General features: G+C 35.4%; 1 protein-coding gene and 1 non-coding gene across 3 annotated transcripts; one reads left to right on the top strand and one right to left on the bottom strand.

Annotated features, from left to right (window-relative positions):
- Nucleotides 1–154: 154 nt before the first annotated feature.
- TRNAT-UGU lies at nucleotides 155–226 on the bottom strand. The gene has a single exon. It is a non-coding gene; the product is annotated as a tRNA-Thr (tRNA).
- A 6,786-nt stretch (nucleotides 227–7,012) lies between these two features.
- On the top strand, nucleotides 7,013–19,933 carry LOC121992492 (transcription factor GTE11-like). 2 transcript variants are annotated; one of them, XM_042546929.1, is made up of 11 exons: nucleotides 7,013–7,192; nucleotides 7,765–9,051; nucleotides 9,136–9,181; nucleotides 9,268–9,420; nucleotides 18,170–18,231; nucleotides 18,418–18,487; nucleotides 18,577–18,657; nucleotides 18,752–18,867; nucleotides 18,957–19,023; nucleotides 19,108–19,238; nucleotides 19,321–19,933. In XM_042546929.1, exons 2-11 carry the CDS (start codon nucleotides 7,783–7,785, stop codon nucleotides 19,576–19,578), a joined length of 2,253 nt encoding a protein of 750 aa, XP_042402863.1. In that variant the 5' UTR covers nucleotides 7,013–7,192; nucleotides 7,765–7,782; the 3' UTR covers nucleotides 19,579–19,933. The 2 variants fall into 2 exon arrangements, with proteins under 2 accessions (XP_042402863.1, XP_042402862.1); XM_042546928.1 differs by having other exon boundaries at nucleotides 7,013–9,051.
- The last annotated feature ends 315 nt before the right edge of the window (nucleotides 19,934–20,248 follow it).

The raw sequence follows: 20,248 nt of genomic DNA, 5'->3' as shown, positions 1-20,248 counted from the left end.
GTCCCAATTGTAATCATTTTTTTTATAAAAAACACCATACACAATTAAATATCATTTCCCTTTTTAAAAATAGACAGAAAATTAAAAACAGTTTCTACTATAAACCATTGGCCTCTGGAAGGATCGAACAACTAGAAAAACTACAAAATAAATCTGCCCTCACGCAGGATCGAACTACGGACCTTCAGTTTACAAGACTGACGCTCTACCACTGAGCTATAAGGGCAGTTGTATAATCAGAATCATAATAATATAATATATATTTATTCATATTTTAGAAATTTTTTAAGATGATAATGGGCGATATACAAATTATTTGACTAAAGAGTGGAATGTTTAGAATCTTTTGTTTATCAAATAGCGCCTGTCAATTTTGTTTGTATATTTGAAAATAAGGGTGTGCAAAGGATTCTTTTATTGTAGAGAAATATGTTTTCCTAAATATTTTTTTTTATGTTTTATACATTGAACTCGATTGTATAATCAAGGTCAATAGCAAATATAACTTTAGTCAATTAAAAAAAAGGGCATATATATATATATATATATATATATATATATATATATATATATATATATATATATATTTCTTGGTATATATTTAATTTTTTTTTATACAAACATAATATATTACACAACTACGCCCATGATCAATTAGTCATGTTCAGTCCCAAGTCCGAATAAAGGAAGAGAATTATATTAGGTTATCAGCAGTGTTAAAATTATGATAAATATTCAATGAATGGATTCAATACATTATTATGTTAATGCTAGGTTGTTTCCATGAAGAAACGTGTTGTAGGGTCCACTGTAACGTCTCGGCAAGGATCATTACATTTTCAAAACTTAGGTGTAGTGCTAAATATACAAGAGTTCACATTATAGGGTTCGACTATAATGTATCGGCAATGACTGCTACATTTTCATGAGAATTTGCGTGTAATGTTAAATATGCAAGAGTTCTTACATTATAAATTGGATAAGAACAAATATGATAGAAAAACTAATAATTTAAGATTTAAAATATAGGAACCCTCGCTGATAAATTAATGGAGGTAGTAGATACGATGATTAAGAGAACAATTAGTATTTTGTATGTATAAGAGATAAAATGGATAGGTGAGAAGGTAAAACTGATAGAGAACTCGGATTTTAAGTTATAGTTCACAAGAAAGAGTAATACAAGAAATGAAGTAGTATTATTGTAGATAGTTCATTAAAGGATGAAGTTGTAGGAGTAGTTAGAAAAATGATAGAATTATAGCTATTAATATATTAATAGTGGCGAAAGAAACTATAAACATAATTTATGTATATGTACTGTAAGTAGAATTAGATGAAGCTACCAATCAAAGTTTTGGGATGATTTAGATGAAATATTATAAAATATTCAGTCAAATGAAATGATTTTAATAGAAGGTGATCTAAATGCGCATGTCGAAGTGAAAAATGAGGAATATGAGAGGGTACATGGGGATTATGGGTTTAGAATGAGAAATGAGGAAAGAAAATTATATTAGATTTTACGATAGTATATGACTTTATATTAGTTAATACGTTTTTTAAGAAAAGAGAAGAAGATTTAATCATGTTCAAAAGTGGAAATAATAAATCACAAATTGACTTTCTTATGATTAGAAAGAAGGATAGAAAGATTTGTAAAGATTACAAGGTCATCCCTAGAGAAAGCTTAACTGCCCAATATAAGTTAGTAGTGTTGGATATACGCCTCAAACACAGTATTAAAATAAAAAAATATATACAACTCCTAGAATTAAGTGGTGGAAGTTAAAGAATGAGAAACAAAATATATTTAAGGAAAAAGTATGAGTACAAATATTATGTAAAATATACGGTGACTCTAATATGATATGGGATAAGATGATATCAAAGTTAAAAATAGTAACTAAGAGTATACTCAATTAGTCAAAGGGACATGCACTACTAAATAAGGAATCTTGATGGTAGAATGAGAAAGTATAAGAGAAAGTGAAGAGAAAACGAATAGCTTATAAAGAATTATATATTTGTAAGAATGAGAAAAATTAAAAAAATATATACAATAATCAAGAAAGAGGCTAAGAAAGTAGTGAATCAAGTAAAAATGAAATTTTTGAACGATTATATAAAAAGTTAGATACAAAAGAAGGGGAAAGAGAGATTTATAGAATAGCAAAAGTCAGAGAAATGAAGATAAGAGATCTTTTCCAAATAAAATATACTAAAGATGAATGTAATAGGATACTAATAAACGATGGAGAAATAAAAGAGTGGTGGAAGAGATATTTTCATCAATTTTTTAATGAAAATTTAGATGACGAACTTAACTTAAGTAATTTAAGTAGACTAAATGAGTATAGAAATTTAAATTTTTATCATAGAATTCAAACTTTAGAAATAGAACAAACTTTAAATGAGATGCACAATGAAAAAGTCGTTGGATCAGATGATATTCCGATAGAGGTATGGAAGTACTTAGGGAAATAAGATATTAAATGATTTATAAAATTATTTAACATGATATTGAAAACTAAAAAAAATACTTGATCAATGGAGGATAAGTACTATAGTTCCCTTATATAAGAATAAAGAAGATGTACAAAATTGTGCAAACTATAGAGGTATTAAACTAATGAGTTATACCATAAAACTTTGAGAAAAAAGTAATACAAAAAATATTAAGAAAGGAGACTACGTTGACCGAAAATTAATTTGAGTTCATGATTGGTATGAGGCATTTTGGGGAGAGCCTAAGAGCAAAGTCATGAGGGCCTAGGCCCAAAGTGGACAATATCTTATCATTGTAGAGATATGTGGACATCCTTTGAACACAACATTAGGATATGTTGATCGGGATGGGTTCATTAGAGAATGATTTTTTGAAGTTGTTGTAAGAAAATAGGTTGCTAAACACGCAAACACGCAGGTGAAAAACCTATTTCCTCCAGAAGATCCATGCGAAGGGAGAGGAAAAATATACTAAGTTTACATAGGAATATGAGAGATTATACCTTTACAGTGTGCTTACGGACTCTCGATAGCTCGGATCACAGCACGATCTCACGTTCGCGCCTCTACGGTATCCACACGAACAAGTGTTCGTTTATCTCATAAACTCACAAGATGGAGAAAGGTTGTGCTAGCAACCTATGGAGTGGATTTCGGCCAAGAGGAGAGGAGCAATGAGAGTGAAGAGAATTAAGCCAAAATGAAGAGAAAAACACTTAAGTATTTTCATCCAATGAAAACACTTAATTAGCATTAATAGCTTTAATGAGCATTTACACTCCATTAAGGACCACACACTTGTAACTCCTCATTTCAATTTTGAAAATTGAATCAAATGTATCATTGAATTTCGAAATTCAATGAATGTCTCATTAATCCTCACTTGAGTCTAACTCAAGTCTCCTCACTTGAGTCTAACTCAAGTCTAATTCAATCGAGTCTAACTCAAGTCTAATTCAATCGAGTCTTACTCAATTAATCTCATACAATTCAAATTCAATGAATCACATTTCATTAACTTGAATTGACTCCTTGAGTCTAGTTTGAATTGGACTTAATCCAACAATTAGATCCAATTGAGTCTAACTCAATAAGTCCAATTCGGATAAGACTTAATCCAATGATTCATCATATGAACCCATCTCCAAATCTACTTGTTCTTTGTGTGTGACCCAATATGTTCTCGTAACGTTGGCAATGTACCTAAATCAATATTTAGATATATAAGCAATGAGTGACATCTAGCAAGACATCATTGCTACCCAAGTGACGAGAAGGTCAAGATCCGACCTAACCTGTCCGTGGTTCTTATCTTGTATGACTTGGTCCCTCTATCCTTGATATCTAGATTGATCAATGAGGCATAGACCTTGTCATCCTCTTATCAACCTTTGTGTTTCTTGATCTCTAAGTAGACACACTCAATCAAATAAGCTCAATATCTCATATTGACTCATTTGAGCATAGTCATGCTTTCTTTGTGTCCTACTAATCAAGGGGCCCACAGATATCACTTCCGTCATATGGAAGGGATGGATCACATTTACATCACTCACATTCCTCCACATAAATCATTGCATACCCAGTGATCGACTTTATTGTCCACCTTGTTACAGGTGACGTTTGCTGATACCAAAGTACACAACTCCTTATGTAGGGAATCGTAGTGACTTTAGGTCTAAGTACTATTCATACCAATAGTCACATGAGAATGTTTATGACACTCATATAACGATCCATGAAACATTCTCATGGCGGGTCATTCAGTATATATTCTCTAATATATACCCATGTGTCAACCTGATATCTCATATCCACGACTTGTGAGATCAAGTCATCTGTTGACCTACATGCTAGTCTCAACGCATTAATATTGTCCTTGTATATTAATGCTCGATCATGAATAGTTAAGAGTAGTGTTCTCTACAATATTTCACTATCAATTCAACCAATTGATATACTGTAGATAAGAACCTATTACCCAAGGACATTATTATACTTATTCAATTAACACTAAACTGAAATAAATATAATAACCAACTTTGTCTTTTATTAATAATGATATATGATACAAAATGCGCCCTTTATAATCATCTCATAATTGATATTAGGGCTAATACTAACAGTTGTTCACGTTGGAAATACGAGTGCATTAACTTTGAAAAAAGAGATATGCAATGTATTCAACCAATGCAATCTATTAACTGAAAATCTACGGGGGCAAGGCTATGATGACATAAGTAATATGCGTGGGGAATGGAATGAACTCCAGACTTTATTTCTTAAAGATTCTCCACATGCTTATTATATTCATTGTTTTGCTCATAGATTGTAACTTGCTTTAGTTGCAGTTTCTAAAGAGGTGCATGATGTGTGGCATTTCTTTTCAACATTAACTTCGGCTATTAATTTTGTTGGTTCATTTGCTAAATGTCATTTTCAATTGCAATCTATTCAAAAAGCTACTAATTGGAGTTCACATTTCAACTCTGTTAGGAGGTTCATTGGTTTGTTTGGTTCAGTGAGTACACTTCTTCAAGATCTTCTCGACAAAGGTCTCAATAAAAACATTCAAAGAGAGGCTAAAGGTTTGTACTTGGATATAAAATCATTTGACTTTGTATTTGTATTGTTTTTGATGCATGAAGTTTTGGGAATATTAGATAAGTTGTGTCAGACATTATAGAAGAATGATATATATATATATATATATATATATATATATATATATATATATATATATATATATATATATTTTTTTTTTTTTTTTTTTTGAATGCTATGAATTTGGTTTCTACTACTAGACTAAATCTTCAACAAATTCGAGATAATAGATGGGAAGGATTTCTTTGAAGTGTGTTGAAGTTTTGTAAAAGCAATGATGTTGAGGTGCCAGACTTTGATGATTGCTACACACGAGGTACAAAACGTTCTTGTCAATAGAAAAATAATATAACAATCCATGATCACTATCATTTTGAAATATTCAATGCAATAGTAGATTTTCAATTGATGGAATTGAGCGAGATTCCTAGAGGCACAATGAAACTTCTTACTCTTAGTAATGCTTTTGAGTCTCGTTGATGGATTCAAATTATTTTCTCTATCTAACATTTGTTCTCTTGTTGATAAGTTTACTACCACAATTTCAGTCGAGAAGAAAGAGGAGATTTGGAGAGAGAATTGGATCATTATAAGTTTGATGTACTGCGTCATGCGTAGTTTCAAAATCTTGATTCTTTGCATCATTTCTGCCAAACATTGGCCAAAACAACGAAGTCATTTATTTATCCTTTGATTGATAGGTTGGTTCGATTGGTTTTGACTCTTCTAGTTTCTACAACAACTACAAAATGAGTTTTTTCAGAGATAAACTCATTAAGACGTCACTTCATAATAAAGTGGAAAATGAGCTTCTAACCAATACCATGATGGCAAAAGGTGAATACGCTTGCCCTAGTGCCCCCGCCAATCCGTCCTAGGGCCAACATAGAGGAGGTAAATCACGGGCGACTACTAGCCATCGGAATAGTGACTAGCACATAAGGGAGACATTTACCTCGACTTTGTCGAGATTCGAACCTCAAATCTCATGATGACAACACCTCATGCGTTAGCCACTAGACCCATCCAAGGGGACAAAACATTAAATCTAGCCAATACCATGGTTGTTTATGAGGGATATTGCTCTAGGTATTGATGCATACTTTATCATAAACAAATTTGATGTATTAAAAAAATCATAAAATATGATTTAAATAAGAATTTAGTATATTTCTTTAGTTTCTTTTATTTCTATTATGTGAAGTTCAAATTAATATTTAAAAATATTTTATCCACCAGATAAAATATTGTTGGCTATACCTTTGACTATTCACCCTATCTCTATTGCACTTCTCCATCCTACATTAAAGCCTAAGATATATCACATAAGTTGAATCAACATTATCACTTTATATTCCCATATAAAAATAGCATATTTGACACCAGAGTAGCAATAAAGGAATGCCTTTTGAAAATAATAAAATCAACTCCAAAATATTCCAAGTTTAAGTGCCCTTATCAAGATAAATAAATGAACTCCAACATGATTAATTTAATTAAAAATATATAATTTTATCAATATGTTTCCAAAAAATATGTTTATACTAATGCATAGTTAGAATTTTCACTTTATTAATTGCATAAAATAATATATCGATAACAAATATATTACACGTCAACTAGTTTATTGATACTATATGACACGTGTATCCATTTGGCAAACAAATTTTACAAAGCGTCCTGCAGGTATCTGAACGTTCCGTTTTCTGTTGTTTTTTTTCCAAAATCGGAATCGAATCCAAAGTTCCTTTTTCACCGCCCCTTATTTAACTCTCCTTATTCTTGAAATCCCCTTCTGGACCGTCAGATTTAAAACTTTAACGGTGAAGATCTAATCCAGCACCGCGCTGACCAGAAGCGACGTTCTATAAATTAGGGCGAGACTTGAGAGGTCGAGGCGGCTTGTTGGGCTTCGGTTCTGGATCTAGACTCAGCCGCCTGCGTTCGCTGTAGGCATCGCAAGGCTCGTTGAAGAAGAGAGGGGAAACGCGAAGGGAGAAAAGGCGAATGAGGGGATAGAAGAGGGGAGCGTTCGATTTGCAGGGGTTCATGTGGGACGCGTGGTCGTCTTCTGAACTAGGTTTCTGATTTATGCTCCTTTTCTGTTGTTTTTTTCTCTCGATTTGGATTTGTGTTTCAAGAGTGCATCTGGCTGGGATTTTGTGCTGGAATTAGATGAGAAACCTTTCCTTTTGATTTGGAGACGCCGGTGTGTCGGATTCTCACGCCTTTCCTTTTTAGGGTTTCTTCTGTCCTATGTGAATCTAGGTTAGATTACGGTGACAGGGGTACCAGCAAACGAAAAAAATTTGGGAGTTTTAGCTTCTGGAATATTTGGTAAAAAACAGTCCTTTTGTTTTCTGGTAAGTTTGGTTTCAGAAGAATGGGCAATTTGGTGTGAATTAGATAATTTCTTCGCCTCAATTTGGTTTTGTGCTAATTCCCAGCTCAATCATTCATTACGCGAATCCGTTCTGATCAGCACTAAACTGGATATTGTATGTATCTTATCTCGTCAGCAGCCGAGTCTGGTTTGATAACTTCTGATGTTTTACTGAGTTCGGAAAGTATAAAATACGACAATAAAATTATTTTTAGCAAATATATTGCTGTGAGCTTGACCTCATGCAAGGTTTTGATTGATGTGAACAGTCTTGTCGGATTGACCACATGGCACCCACTGTGCTAATGGAATACACCAAAGAGAAGCAGAGGAAGGGATGTTCACAGGATCTTTCATTTGCGTTGAAGGAAAAATCTCATAAATTGTCTCAAGGGTATGGACGTGCTTCTCTTCTTGACTGTCAACATGATGCTGAGAAGATGCATGATTCAGAGGGTGTGGGCAGTTCCATACGTGCCCAATCTGATGATACCAGTCCTGCGAAGAGGCAGAAGTGTGCTAGTGTAAACATTGACAGATGCGAGGGATTTAATGTCCCACTTCAACAAATTTCTTTCACAAAAATATCTGGTTCTCAAAGAAAGGAACTCAAAATTAGATTTGAATCAGAATTAGATCAGATCCAAATGTTACAAAAGAAATTTTTCTCAAACCTAGCAACTGCTGGCACTATTACAACTGGTTCAGTCAATGAGAGTGAGAAAGAAGTTGATCCAAAGAGTATTACTCAGCTAAAGCGTGTGGCTTCAGGAAAGTCAGCATCTTCAAAAATGCCTTTTCCTCTGCCTCCTGTAGACATTTCAAGTTTGGCATTGATGAAGCAATGTGAGGGGCTTCTAAAGCGCTTAATGTCACAGCGGTTCGCCTGGGTCTTCAACAGTCCTGTAGATGTGAAGAAATTGAATATTCCTGACTATTATACTGTTATTAAGCATCCAATGGATTTGGGAACCATTAAAACTAAAATAAGCTCAGGTGGTTACTCCAGCCCATGGGATTTTGCTGCAGACGTGAGGCTTACCTTTACCAATGCAATGACATATAACCCACCCACAAATGATGTCCATTTCATGGCAGATACATTGAGCAAGTACTTTGAACTTCGTTGGAAACCAATAGAAAAGAAATTAGCTGCAGCTGGTGCACATGGTAAGAAAGAAATTCAAGCTCCAAAATCTGCAGTGTCATCCCAAGAGGGAAAAAATCTCTGCATGTTGGAAGTTTACTCTCGTGAAAGGAAGAAATCACATAATGATTACATTGATTGTGTGCCCCAAGGGGTGAAATGCCAAATGACAAATGAGGAAAAACATAGACTAACTAGTGTTTTGGAATCTCATTTGGAAGATCTTCCAAATCATATCATTGATTTTCTGAGACAGCAAAGCAATATGAATGATAGCAGTGGAGAAATAGAAATTGATATAGAATCTTTAGGTGATACTACACTCTTTAAGTTACAGAAGCTTCTGGATAGTTATTTACAGGAGAGAGATGTGAGACAACAGGTGAAATCTGAGCAGTGCAACATGGCGGTAGGCACTCTGATAATATCTCACCAGGATTTTGGTTTTGGTCTTTATATTTTGGATTACTAGAGTCATTATTGTGTCGTGCAGGTTTCTGAAAATGGCATTAGCACCTCAGTAATGCATCAGTACAAAGGTTTGCCTCCTGGCTTGGCTATGATTCTTTGATAGACATAAGTGGCTTTTGAGTTTGAAAACTAACCTGGTGTTGGTCATTTACAGGCAATAACCCTGTTGAAGAGGATATAGATATTGGTGGTGATGATCCTCTCATACCTAATTACCCCACCTTGGACATTCGAAAGGACTCAAAGTTTAGAGAAATCAAGTGTGCCAGCTCAAGCAGTTACACTAGTCATTCAGGATCTTCCACTGGTGTGTATTACCTTTTGTACTCACGAGATTGTATACTCTTTTTTAGTATTATCACTATCAGCAATACCAAGTCAAAGATTTATAGTCCTTTTTCTTTTGCAAAGTGTGATATTGATATTCTTCATTACGTGCTTTTGTTCTACTAAGAACATTTCACCTACTTGGTGAGATTTGATACTTTGGTAGTATTCCTGATTATGTTTGGTTTGCTGCATATTTTAATGGTAAAGACAAAAAATTTTCTGTCAATATGGTTTTTGTTCTATTTTCATGAATTCCATATTAGTTGAAAATTTGAGTGATGCCTATGATTATTTTTTTACACAGTATTAGAGTCTTATTACTAGGCATATTCAAATTTTTTTTAATGCAATGAATATAGTTGTAGGCATTTGATGGTTCATGTTGTTTATTAATGACCTGCTATTGCTTAGGAATGCATCTATCTCTATATTGTTATATATAATCTGGATAGTTTACTATACTTTCAGACCTCTAAATTTGTCCTTCAATGCAGACAATTTAGTTTCCTATTGTCTTGTATTAACTCCAATTCTCAGCACTTATAGACCGATGGTTGTCAAATTGAGGTTTATATTGTAAATATTTTGATGAATTATGGGATCATGAGCTTAAGTATCAAATAAAAAAATAAAAAAAGTTTAAAATATAATTCTACATATTCATAATAGTTTTATATAACAATTCGTTTAAGATCATGACATAATAGATTAAATTGATGTTAATTCATAACAAAGATATATAATTTCATTTTCTCTATCTATGATAATCTACAAATCATTATTTCTTATGTCCATTAAGAATTGAAATAGAATGAGCAATAAATAACTTCATCAAATTTTTTGACAGAAAAATCATTGCCATCAAATGGAAAAAAATAGCTTAGACATGTCATGACTTCTAAATCACTATCAATTTTGCTGTTATTCATTTTATTCACAGTGACGATATTTATTCTTCTCAATTATTGTTAGATTGGCTATCATCAACTATGTATTTCCACTAACAAGATTTTTTTCCTTCTATGTCATTTCTAGTATGCGGGGTTTAATATAAGTTCTTAATGAGGTAAATTTTGTTTTAGCGGGTTAGATTTCTCTTTTTAATATGTTTTATTTCTTATTTTAGAATCATATAAATTAAGATTCATTGCGAATTGATTTAAATTGAATGGAATTGTCACAATTTTTTCACTTCCGATTCAAATTTGAGAATGGTATCGTTTTACATGCGAATTATATCATAAGTATGATATGAATTGTAATATTTGATTTTATTAATATTATTTTGGTTTAATTTTTATTCTCCAGCTCTTGTTATACATAGGAGTTCTGATCCTTATAGTCCAACAATTTCTATAATTTTGTTTCTATTTGCTGAAGTTGCTTTCTTACATTTCTCAAATTTGTTTTTCGGTAAATCACGAGGTCATTGACGTTCTTAAGCAAAGCTTGGTGATGCACCTAAATTTATAGGATACTGACTTGTTTTGGCCTCTTGATATTATTATTGCCATGACACGTAGATAATGTTGGTTTTATTATTTTGTTACATTGAGAAGACCTCAACAGATATCTACATATTGTCTGTGATCTTAATTAATTTATAACAAAATTGATATTAGATTAACTCTTCCTAGGTGATTCAACTAAATTTACAGAATACTGGTTTGTTTTGACTTTTCTTGGTATTGTTCTTGCTATGCCATCTAAATAATGTAGGTTTTATTATTTTATAACATCAAGAAGACATAATGAAGGGGAGTCTTGGTGTAACGATAAAGTTGTTGTCTTGTGACCAAGAGTTCACAATTCGAGTCTCGGACACAATCTTTTGCAAAGCAGGATAAGATTGCGTACAATAGACTCTTTCCCGGGACCTTGCATTGGTTGGAATTTCGTGCACCAGGCAGTTTTAGATATCAAGAAGACATAACATATGTGTCTATGTTGCCTGTATACTTGATTAATTAATCAAAAAATTGATGTTAGATTAACAATCACAAAATGAAGCATAAATATCCATCATGGTTAACTTGTTACACAAAAACATCAAGTGAATCCAGACTAGTAGTTTGCTAAAGAATGTTAGCAATTTATCCTTTAAAGAAGTTATATGGAGTGTTGGTGTTCTTGGACATAACATCTCATATGAAGTGACAATCAATTTTTGAAGTGTTTAGTTTGTCATGCAACTCAAATCACTTGGAATGTAAATAACTCTTTATTGTTGCAATGCACATTCATAGCTCTAGTTTGTAAAATCATGATCATCAATTAAATTCTACATGATCTCACTGATTGTGTCAATTATATTATTATGAATTGAATTGTAACATCAACTACGGAAGATATATCTGGATTAATTACTGTAAGATAAATGAGTTACTTTAGAATCTTCAATAATGAGTATGGTCTTCAAAATCATATTCTTTCTACAAATTATGAGCTAGGGAATTGAAATATTCAATATGCAAATTTGTAGACTGATTTCTAGCAAAAGATCAACTATATTTTCTTTCAGATACTTGCAGAGCTACAAATTAGTTTCTAACCTAAATATTTGTGCCTTTTCAGATCATCAATAACAAATTTGTCTTTTGAACATTTGGTCATTTTTAATCATCTAATGTGCACCACTTACTTGACAAAAGACTAATCCTTCAATGTCACAAATCTTATAATTGGACACAACCTGGACTATAGAATTGGTTGTTTCTGAAACCAAACACAACTATCAAGGAAAAAAAATATTGATTGAATTGAGATAAGAAACAAGAGAAAATATCTTGAAGTAATCTCCACTATTTTTTTTGAGTATATCCTTTATCAATCAATTTTTCCTTATATCAAGTTACCTTATTCTTGGGATAACTCTTAAAGTGAAAGCACCCAATAACAACAAATAAGATATGCATCACGAAGTGGAAGAATGAGCTTTCATGTTTCACATGATAAAAGTGCAGATATCTCCTCATTCATGGTTCATTTCCATTGGAAGAGTCAGAGGGCTTAATTATGCGATTCATAAATAATTAAAAGAAGGTACTGGTTGTTGGTGCAGCGGGGTGGCAAGAGGGGAGTGAATTGCCTATGATCAAAGTTAAAAGGGGTAGCCCGGTGCACGAAGCTCTCGCCATGCGGGGTTTCGGAGAAGGATCCATTGTACGCAACCTTACCCTGCATTTTGCAAGAGACTGTTTCCAGAATTCGAACCCGTGACTTTTTGGTCACATTACAACAACTTTATCGTTGCGCCAAGGCTCTCCTTCTTTGCTTAGCAATGATGCACAATTAAATTAAACAAATATATAGACAATAAACATTAATGAAAACAACTTAAAGGATAAGGTAAAAGGCCAGAGTTTTACTTGGTTACAACCTAGGTGATTGTTAATCAAAAGCGTTGAAAAACTCACTAAGAAATTCTTTTGTTAAAAGGCGGAGAAGCTTTTTACACACATTGATAGCTCAAAAATGACTAGGAAAGTTAATACAGAAGTTGCTGAATATTTCCTAGGTCCAGGGGTCTTTTTATAGCCCTTGGAAAATCTTATCCGAGGCTGGAAGAGGCTGTTAGGGTCGATTTGTAGCTGGGGGGGGGGGGGGGGGGGAATAGCCCGTCTCGCTTTGTTTGCCTGCTTCGGTTCTCACAATGCTAACATAAGGATTTACTTGGTATCCACCTCAAGAAGAGGTAACTAATCCAAGGATCCACACATGACACGCTCTGCACTATGAAAAACACTCCTCGGTAACTACCGGAGGTGGAGAAACCTCGTACAACACTCACACAACAAGATACAACACACGTAAGAAGAAAATACAAGAATACAAATGAAAACCCTCTTCTTGCTTGATCTCTTGTTGATGAAGACGCCTTTGGACCCTTTGGAAAGTGTAACACTTCTCTTCCAAGCTCTGAGTCCGTTGGTGAGTAGTAGTGAAGAATCGTGTGAGCGCTAGAAGAAGGCTCGAGGGAAATACTGAGAAGAAAGCTCGCCACGATTTTATACACTACACCTCTAGGGATCCCAATCGATTGAACTTGTTCCTGTGAGATTCGCGCTATCCCAGCCGTCCAAAGCTCGCTACCTGCGCAACAGTCATATCCTAATCGATTGGCCAATCGATTGGGGAGGCTAGCTGATCGATTCAGAGCGCCTCTGTGCTCTCGCTGGAAAAGCCTGAATCGATCGGTTGATCGATTCAGCTTTCTTGCGTCTGCGTGAGAAATCCAACCACGATCGATCGATTGGTGAACCTTTTGTGCTCGCGACATCGCTTTCCAATCGATCGACCGATCGATTGGGCTAGCCTTCACTCGCAGCACACCTCCAATCGATCTGTTGATCGATTGGACTACTGTTCAATCGATCGGTTGATCGATTGCCCCCCTTTGACATGCTTAACTCAAGTCCAAGGTTTCCAAATCTAACATCCGATCAATCGTGGACTTCTTCATACCTAGTATTCGGTCAACCTTGATCCGTTGGGACTTCTTCACCAAGTATCCGGTCAATCCTTTGAACCACTTGGACTTTTCTTCTCGTGCCAAGTGTCCAGTCAACCTTGACCCACTTGGACTTACCGTCTCATGCCAAAGTGTTCGGTCCTCCATGATCCACTTGGACTTCCTTCCACTAGATGTCCGGTCACCCTTGATTCATCTGGATTTTCTTGTGCCAAGTATCCGGTCACTCCTTTGACTTACTTGGACTTCTCAACACCAGGTGTCCGGTCAACCTTGCTTCACTCACTAGGACTTTCCATCTACTTGGCTTCATTCACCAGGACTTTCACCTAGCTTCACTCACCAGGATTTTTACCTGGCTTCACTCATCAGGATTTTTCCACTGCTTGACTTCACACACTGGAACTTTCACCTGCCTGGCTTCACTCACAAAGACTTTCACCTAACTTCACTTACAAGGACTTTCACCTAGCTTCACTCACTAGGATTTTCACCTGACTTCACTCACCAGGATTTTCCCACTGCTTGACTTCACTCACCGGAATTTTCACCTGCCTGGTTTCACTCACTAGGACTTTCACCTATCTTCACTCACCAGGACTCACCTAGCTTCACTCACTATGATTTTCACCTGGCTTCACTCACTAGGGTTTTCTCACTGCTCGACTTCACTCACCGGGACTCACCTGTCTGGCTTCACTCACAAGGACTTTTACCTAGCTTCACTCACTAGGATTTTCACCTGGCTTTACTCACTAGGATTTCCCAACCGCCTAGCTTCACTCACTAGGTCTTTCATTTGACTTTACTCACCGGAACTTTCCTTTGCCTAATCTCCAGTTAGGACTTTTCCAGTCAAGTATCTGATTAACCTTAACCTACTCGACTCTTCTTTATATCTAATTGGTCAAACCTTGATCAGAGGGGAATTATATCAACAATCTCCTTAATTGGACGATTGCATCTACAATCTCCATATATTGTTAAACATCGAAACCCAAACATCAAGACTTAAGTTTGAGCCAACTCAAGCTTAATTAACATGGTCAACTTGACCCAGGGGATATTGCACCAACAGACGCCTCCAACAAGAAGGCGCATGCAGCAAGACAAGCGAAGATAAAGAACAGTTACATTTGCCTGGTCTAAGGTGCCTTCAAAGGGTTGAAGGCGCCTTCCATGGGTGGTTGAAGGCTCCTTCCCACAGAAAGGCACGGAGGCGCCTCTAGCAATTTCGTAGCTCCCCGTTGGCTCTTTCGCTGCTCCGATCGCTTGGGTGATTTCGTCCATCCGGAATTGGGCTCACCCAGACCCATCTTCCGGCCTTCTTCTCGAGCAGGTTTCCTCCCTGGCTTCTCGTCCCTCGAACGTCGCGCACGTCCTTCTCATCTACCAGTGTACTCTTCCGCAGTACCTCGTCCCTTGAATGCACCGAGCTCGTTGATTCCTTTCTCGTTCCATCCTTCCCGCTAGCTGCATCTTTCGCTCGATTTCTTGTGTTCCTAAGTTTACAAACTCTTCTTTTTTGATATGCATCAATCCAAGTTCAAGATAGGGTTAAAAGTACAATAACATAACTTATGTAAAGAAGTTGCAACTAGAATCAAATATTGTAATGAATTAAGCAATAAAATTCTTACTCCCCTTAACTTGTACTTCTCCCCCTGATCACATCAAAATAAAATGAATTGTTAGAAAATTTAAAATATTTTTCTACATATAGCTAACATGTTTTAAATATAATTTTCAAAAATATTCTATCTTTATTAATTAATCTTTTATTTTGAAAAAAAATTTAGAAATTCGTTATCTATTTCAAAAAATTTTGAAATTTTTTTGTCAGACTTAAATAGAATAAGTTTACGAAATATTTTTTAAAATACCGTTTTAGAAAAAAACAACTCAACGGAAAAAATTTCAAGAATGTATTCATTTTGTGCAGATAAAATTTTGAGCAAAAAAATTTGATCAGAAAGATAACAAAAATGATTGATTTTATCGACAAGAATAAATCAAGTAAATTAAATTTTTAGCATGTATTACTTTGTCTAATAAGATAAAGATAATTTAGGCATGCAAATAAAAATTTATTTAATTATCTAAATAAGATTTAGGAACCTAAAATAAATTATGTCCTCGACTAAGCAAATATTTTCTGGGAATTAATTTTCTTTCCATTTTTATAATTTGATCCTTATGGTATCTGAAATACCAGTTAGGTTTTCGACGATATTTGTAATTTCGGAGCATGTAAAGAATGTGAGCATGAATTATCTTTTTCTAACCATTCCATTTTATCTTTTAATTTATCAAAGTCTTCCAGACCGCATGTATTTAATAAAGTCAATTTTAACTTTGCATTCTCTTTTTCTAAATCCACCATATTTTTAGAAAGTATTTTAATAAATTCAAATAATTCCTCAGGAGATCGTGAACGCACCTTACTTATCGTTACAATTTCGTTGTTCGATACTCTCCCTTCGTCGCTGCTTTCTTCTGAAGACTCTCTCCCTTCATCGATTCTTATCTCGGATGAGTTTTTTTTGTCTTCAGGTTGGTATTCGACTATAAATGTTGTTCCGACAATTTCCTTGGTCTCGGGTTCTTCAGACAATGACTTGGTGTCTATCGAGGAGTTATATTCGTCTTCTTTTAGTTCTTCATAGAGTTTTAGGAACTTTTCCCAAAGTTCTTTTGCACTCTTGTTGTTGTCAATTTTGTCAAGTTTCTCAACTGGTTGTATGCTCATAAGGTGAAATTCAGCCTTACCGTTTGTCATAAACTCGTCGTGCCGCTTTTTGGTCTAGAGGTGTTTTTCGAGTTCTTCTCCGTTCTTGTTCTTTGATGCTTCAAAATCATATTTCATTATTAATAAATTATTAAAATGTCTTAAAGAATACCTCCATTTGTTGCTTCCAAAACGCGAACTCCCCCTCAAACACTTGTGGGTGGATGCTAGGTCCAACCATCGTCTTTGTACTTTAGTCGACGGTTAGTCCTTCTAAAGCGGTTGAACTCTGATATCAATTGTTGATGCAGCGGGGTCGGCAAGAGGAGGTGAATTGCTTACGATCAAAGTTAAAATGAATCTCTTCCTTTGCTTAGCAAGGATGCATTTTGCCTAGTCTGGTTTTATTTTCGTTAACGGTTACATTTTGCCCAGTCTAAGACACTTTCAAAGGGTTGAAGGTGTCTTCCCATATAATGGCGTGGAGGCGCCTCCGGTAGCTCCGCAGCTCCTCGTTGGCTCTTTCGCAGCTTCGATCGCCTGAGTGATTTCGTCGATCCGGAATTGGGCTCATCGGACCCATCTTCCGGTCTTCTTCTCGAGCAAGCTTCCTCCCGCTTCTCGTCCCTCAAACATCGTGCACGCCCTTCTCGTCCACCGGTGTACTCTTCCATAACACCTCGTTCCTCAGATCCACTGAGTCCGTCAGCTCCTTTCCCGTGTTATCTTTCTCGTTAGCTGCATATTCTGCTCGATTTCTTGTGTTCTTAAACTCCTGCACACTTAGACACAAGGATCAAATACAGACCTAACTTAACTTGGTTGACCACATCAAAATTACACGGGGTACTTACACCAGTGAGGTTGAGAACTTAATAAACAGTATCTTCTATGCTAACGACACATCTATGGTGAAAGGAATGGATGATTTTGGAGTGGATTGGGAAAGTGTTGAGGTGAGTGTAGATGATGGAGAGCCCCCTAAAATGGAGTGATTATTCAATAAAGTGATATCATTAATAGGATAACAAATGAGTGTTTGAAGTAAAGATGTGCTTCTAAAGTCTTGTATGATCACTGTATGATTGTTTTGCTTAAAAAATGGGTTATAAGATTTGATATGATCCGCCATACTGAGAGTTGCACGACCTTAGTCAATGATTTCGTGAGAGGAGAGAATTTTTGAAGAGGAAGTTATCTTATTGCTTGAATCATAAAAACAGTGAAAGGGCTCATTTATTAACCTTAAAATATTAATAATATGATTTCATAAGACATGATGATCAGAACTCACTAAATTTGCCAGAAATAATAAAATTGAGTACAAATTAAATAACAGTGAAAATTAAATCGCAAAAAAGATCTTTTCTATTGGACAGTTTAATTTAGCAATGTTCTTTTTGTCTTATCTGTATAAATGAAGTTGATAGAAATGAAGTTTTTTTTTTTTTTTAAAAAACTACCCGAGTTCTTCTCTTCTAATCGCAACTATAACTGTTCTGAAGTTTTGTTTGTTTCTCTGTCTAGACTCTGACAGTTCTGCTGGAAGTGAATCAAAGAAAGTTTCCAATCCCAAAGATGGTGCGAAGGTATGTCTGTTTCTCAGTGACTGATTTCACAGGATTTATTCTTCCTAACAATGGGCATCTGGAATATGTTTATCAGATTAATGCTCGGTTTTAGCATTTTCATGTTTGCCTTGTATCTCCTTTTGTCATATTTTATTCATAAGGATAAATCTATGTAATTTTTATATTTTATTGTTTTTGTGTCAGGAAAATTCAGTAAATAAGGCAGGTTCTGATCAAGAGAAAAGTGATCTAATGAATCCGTTTGATATGCATAGTGAGTTGTATTATATCTTAACCAATAATCTTTGGAAGATGTTAAATACTAAAATGATTGTAACTCATACTAATGATGGCAATATGCAGGACCTTTGAGTGAGTTGAATTGCTTGGAGAATGCTGCAGATGGGAAACCTTCATTGATTGACTCTGAGAGGTGCCAAGAGGGTAAGCATGAATAGTATGAAGAAATCTGTGGCCCAATGGTCCTAAGCTCTTAATTTTCATGGGTCGGCTTACCTTTTACCCCTGGAAATGTTAGGGGAGCATGCTCCATCTGAGAAAAACCTATCCCCAGGAAAGCAATATAGAGTCGCTTTGCTGAGGAATCGCTTTGCCGATACAATTCTCAAAGCTAAGGAGAAAACACTTGGTCAGGTAGGGCTTATGTTCAGACGTAAATTTAAACTTTTCACAATGCTTCTGTAGTTCTAATGTCAGTAAATATGTTGCTGCCTTCACATCAGGGTGCCAAAGGTGATCCTGAAAAACTGCAACATGCAAGGGAGGAAATTAAACGACAGCAAAAGGAAGGTAACAAAAGTTGTCGAGTTTGATCTGATTGCACCAGTTTTATGCCTTCATGGTATTGAGAACAATCTGCTGCTACTGGAATAGAGCGAGCACGGCTTCAAGCCGAAGCTAAAGCTGCTGAGGATGCTTGTAGGCGAGCTGAAGCAGAAGCTGTAGCTGATGCTAAACGTCAAAGGGAGTTAGAGCGAGAAGCTGCGCGCCAAGCCTTGTTAAAGGTTTGTACTTTGGTTTCATAATACTTTCTACTTTCTTCTTCATTGCACTTTTTCTTCACATCAACTTTTGGTGTCTCTGCAGATTGAAAAGACAGTTGAGATCAATGATTGTCGAATCCTTAAAGATCTGGAAATGCTTGGAACTGTTACATGTGCAGAAATGCCCATATCAAATAATGAGAAGAGCCTTGGCTATTCTCTTGCTGACATAGGAGGCTTTAGACTAGGGGGCAGTAACCCTCTAGAGCAACTCGGGCTGTTTATGAAGATGGATGATGAAGAAGAGGAAGAATCTGAAAATGTGCCTATGAACGAAGCCGAGGAAGGAGAGATTGAATGACCCTATCGACACTGTATAACTTAGATTTTTCTCTTGCATCGTATCAGCTGCAAGGATTCTGACTCCCGCTAAAGGTTATGCACTCAAAGAATCAATATGATTAGTCGTACCATCAGTTTCTTTGAGGATGACTAACCTCCACCTGGGAGGATAAGTGATCAATGGAAATACAGTCGTGGAGCATTTGCTATAGATAGCTTTCAGCTTTGCATAAGTTGAGATTTTTTTACCAAGGAGAGGACAATGTGTCTTTGTGTACTGGTTGCCTCATGATCTAAACCATCTATTTAGGAGTTGTACATAGAATGGAGCACTGATTTGGTCTTTACATCATATTCTGCACTAGTTCACATAATCTAGATGTAGTGTGTCTCCAGTGATGTGCCAATATGTGGTGGCTCTTTTACAAAACCAAAGAAACATCCACGCTAGGTATCCCAAGATGATGGGATCTTCAGTATTCTTTTAGTTGCTAAACTTGTATCTACTTATAATCAAGTTCTAGGCAATATCTATAATTGTGTAGTTGCAACCTGTTAGTCATGGCGTATATGCTTGCAGAGATTTGGGTTTACTAAACTTTATGAATAGATCTGATGAAATGTTAATGTATGAGTAGCAACCAGAGGTCTCTCATTGACTTTGTGAAATGTAATATATGAGTAGCAAC

The sequence above is a fragment of the Zingiber officinale genome, chromosome 6B, assembly GCF_018446385.1.
Source record: "Zingiber officinale cultivar Zhangliang chromosome 6B, Zo_v1.1, whole genome shotgun sequence".
In the NCBI taxonomy this organism is placed as follows: domain Eukaryota; kingdom Viridiplantae; phylum Streptophyta; class Magnoliopsida; order Zingiberales; family Zingiberaceae; genus Zingiber; species Zingiber officinale.
The sequence above is the reverse complement of the archived record's forward strand: the minus strand, read 5'-3'. Positions and strand labels throughout refer to the sequence as shown.

Coding starts and splice junctions, on each gene's coding strand:
- LOC121992492 (XM_042546929.1), top strand. CDS start 7,783: ATGGCACCCACTGTGCTAATGGAATACACCAAAGAGAAGCAGAGGAAG. Junction 18,232..18,417: donor ATCCCAAAGATGGTGCGAAG/GTATGTCTGTTT, acceptor TTTTTGTGTCAG/GAAAATTCAGTAAATAAGGC. Junction 19,239..19,320: donor CGCGCCAAGCCTTGTTAAAG/GTTTGTACTTTG, acceptor GTGTCTCTGCAG/ATTGAAAAGACAGTTGAGAT.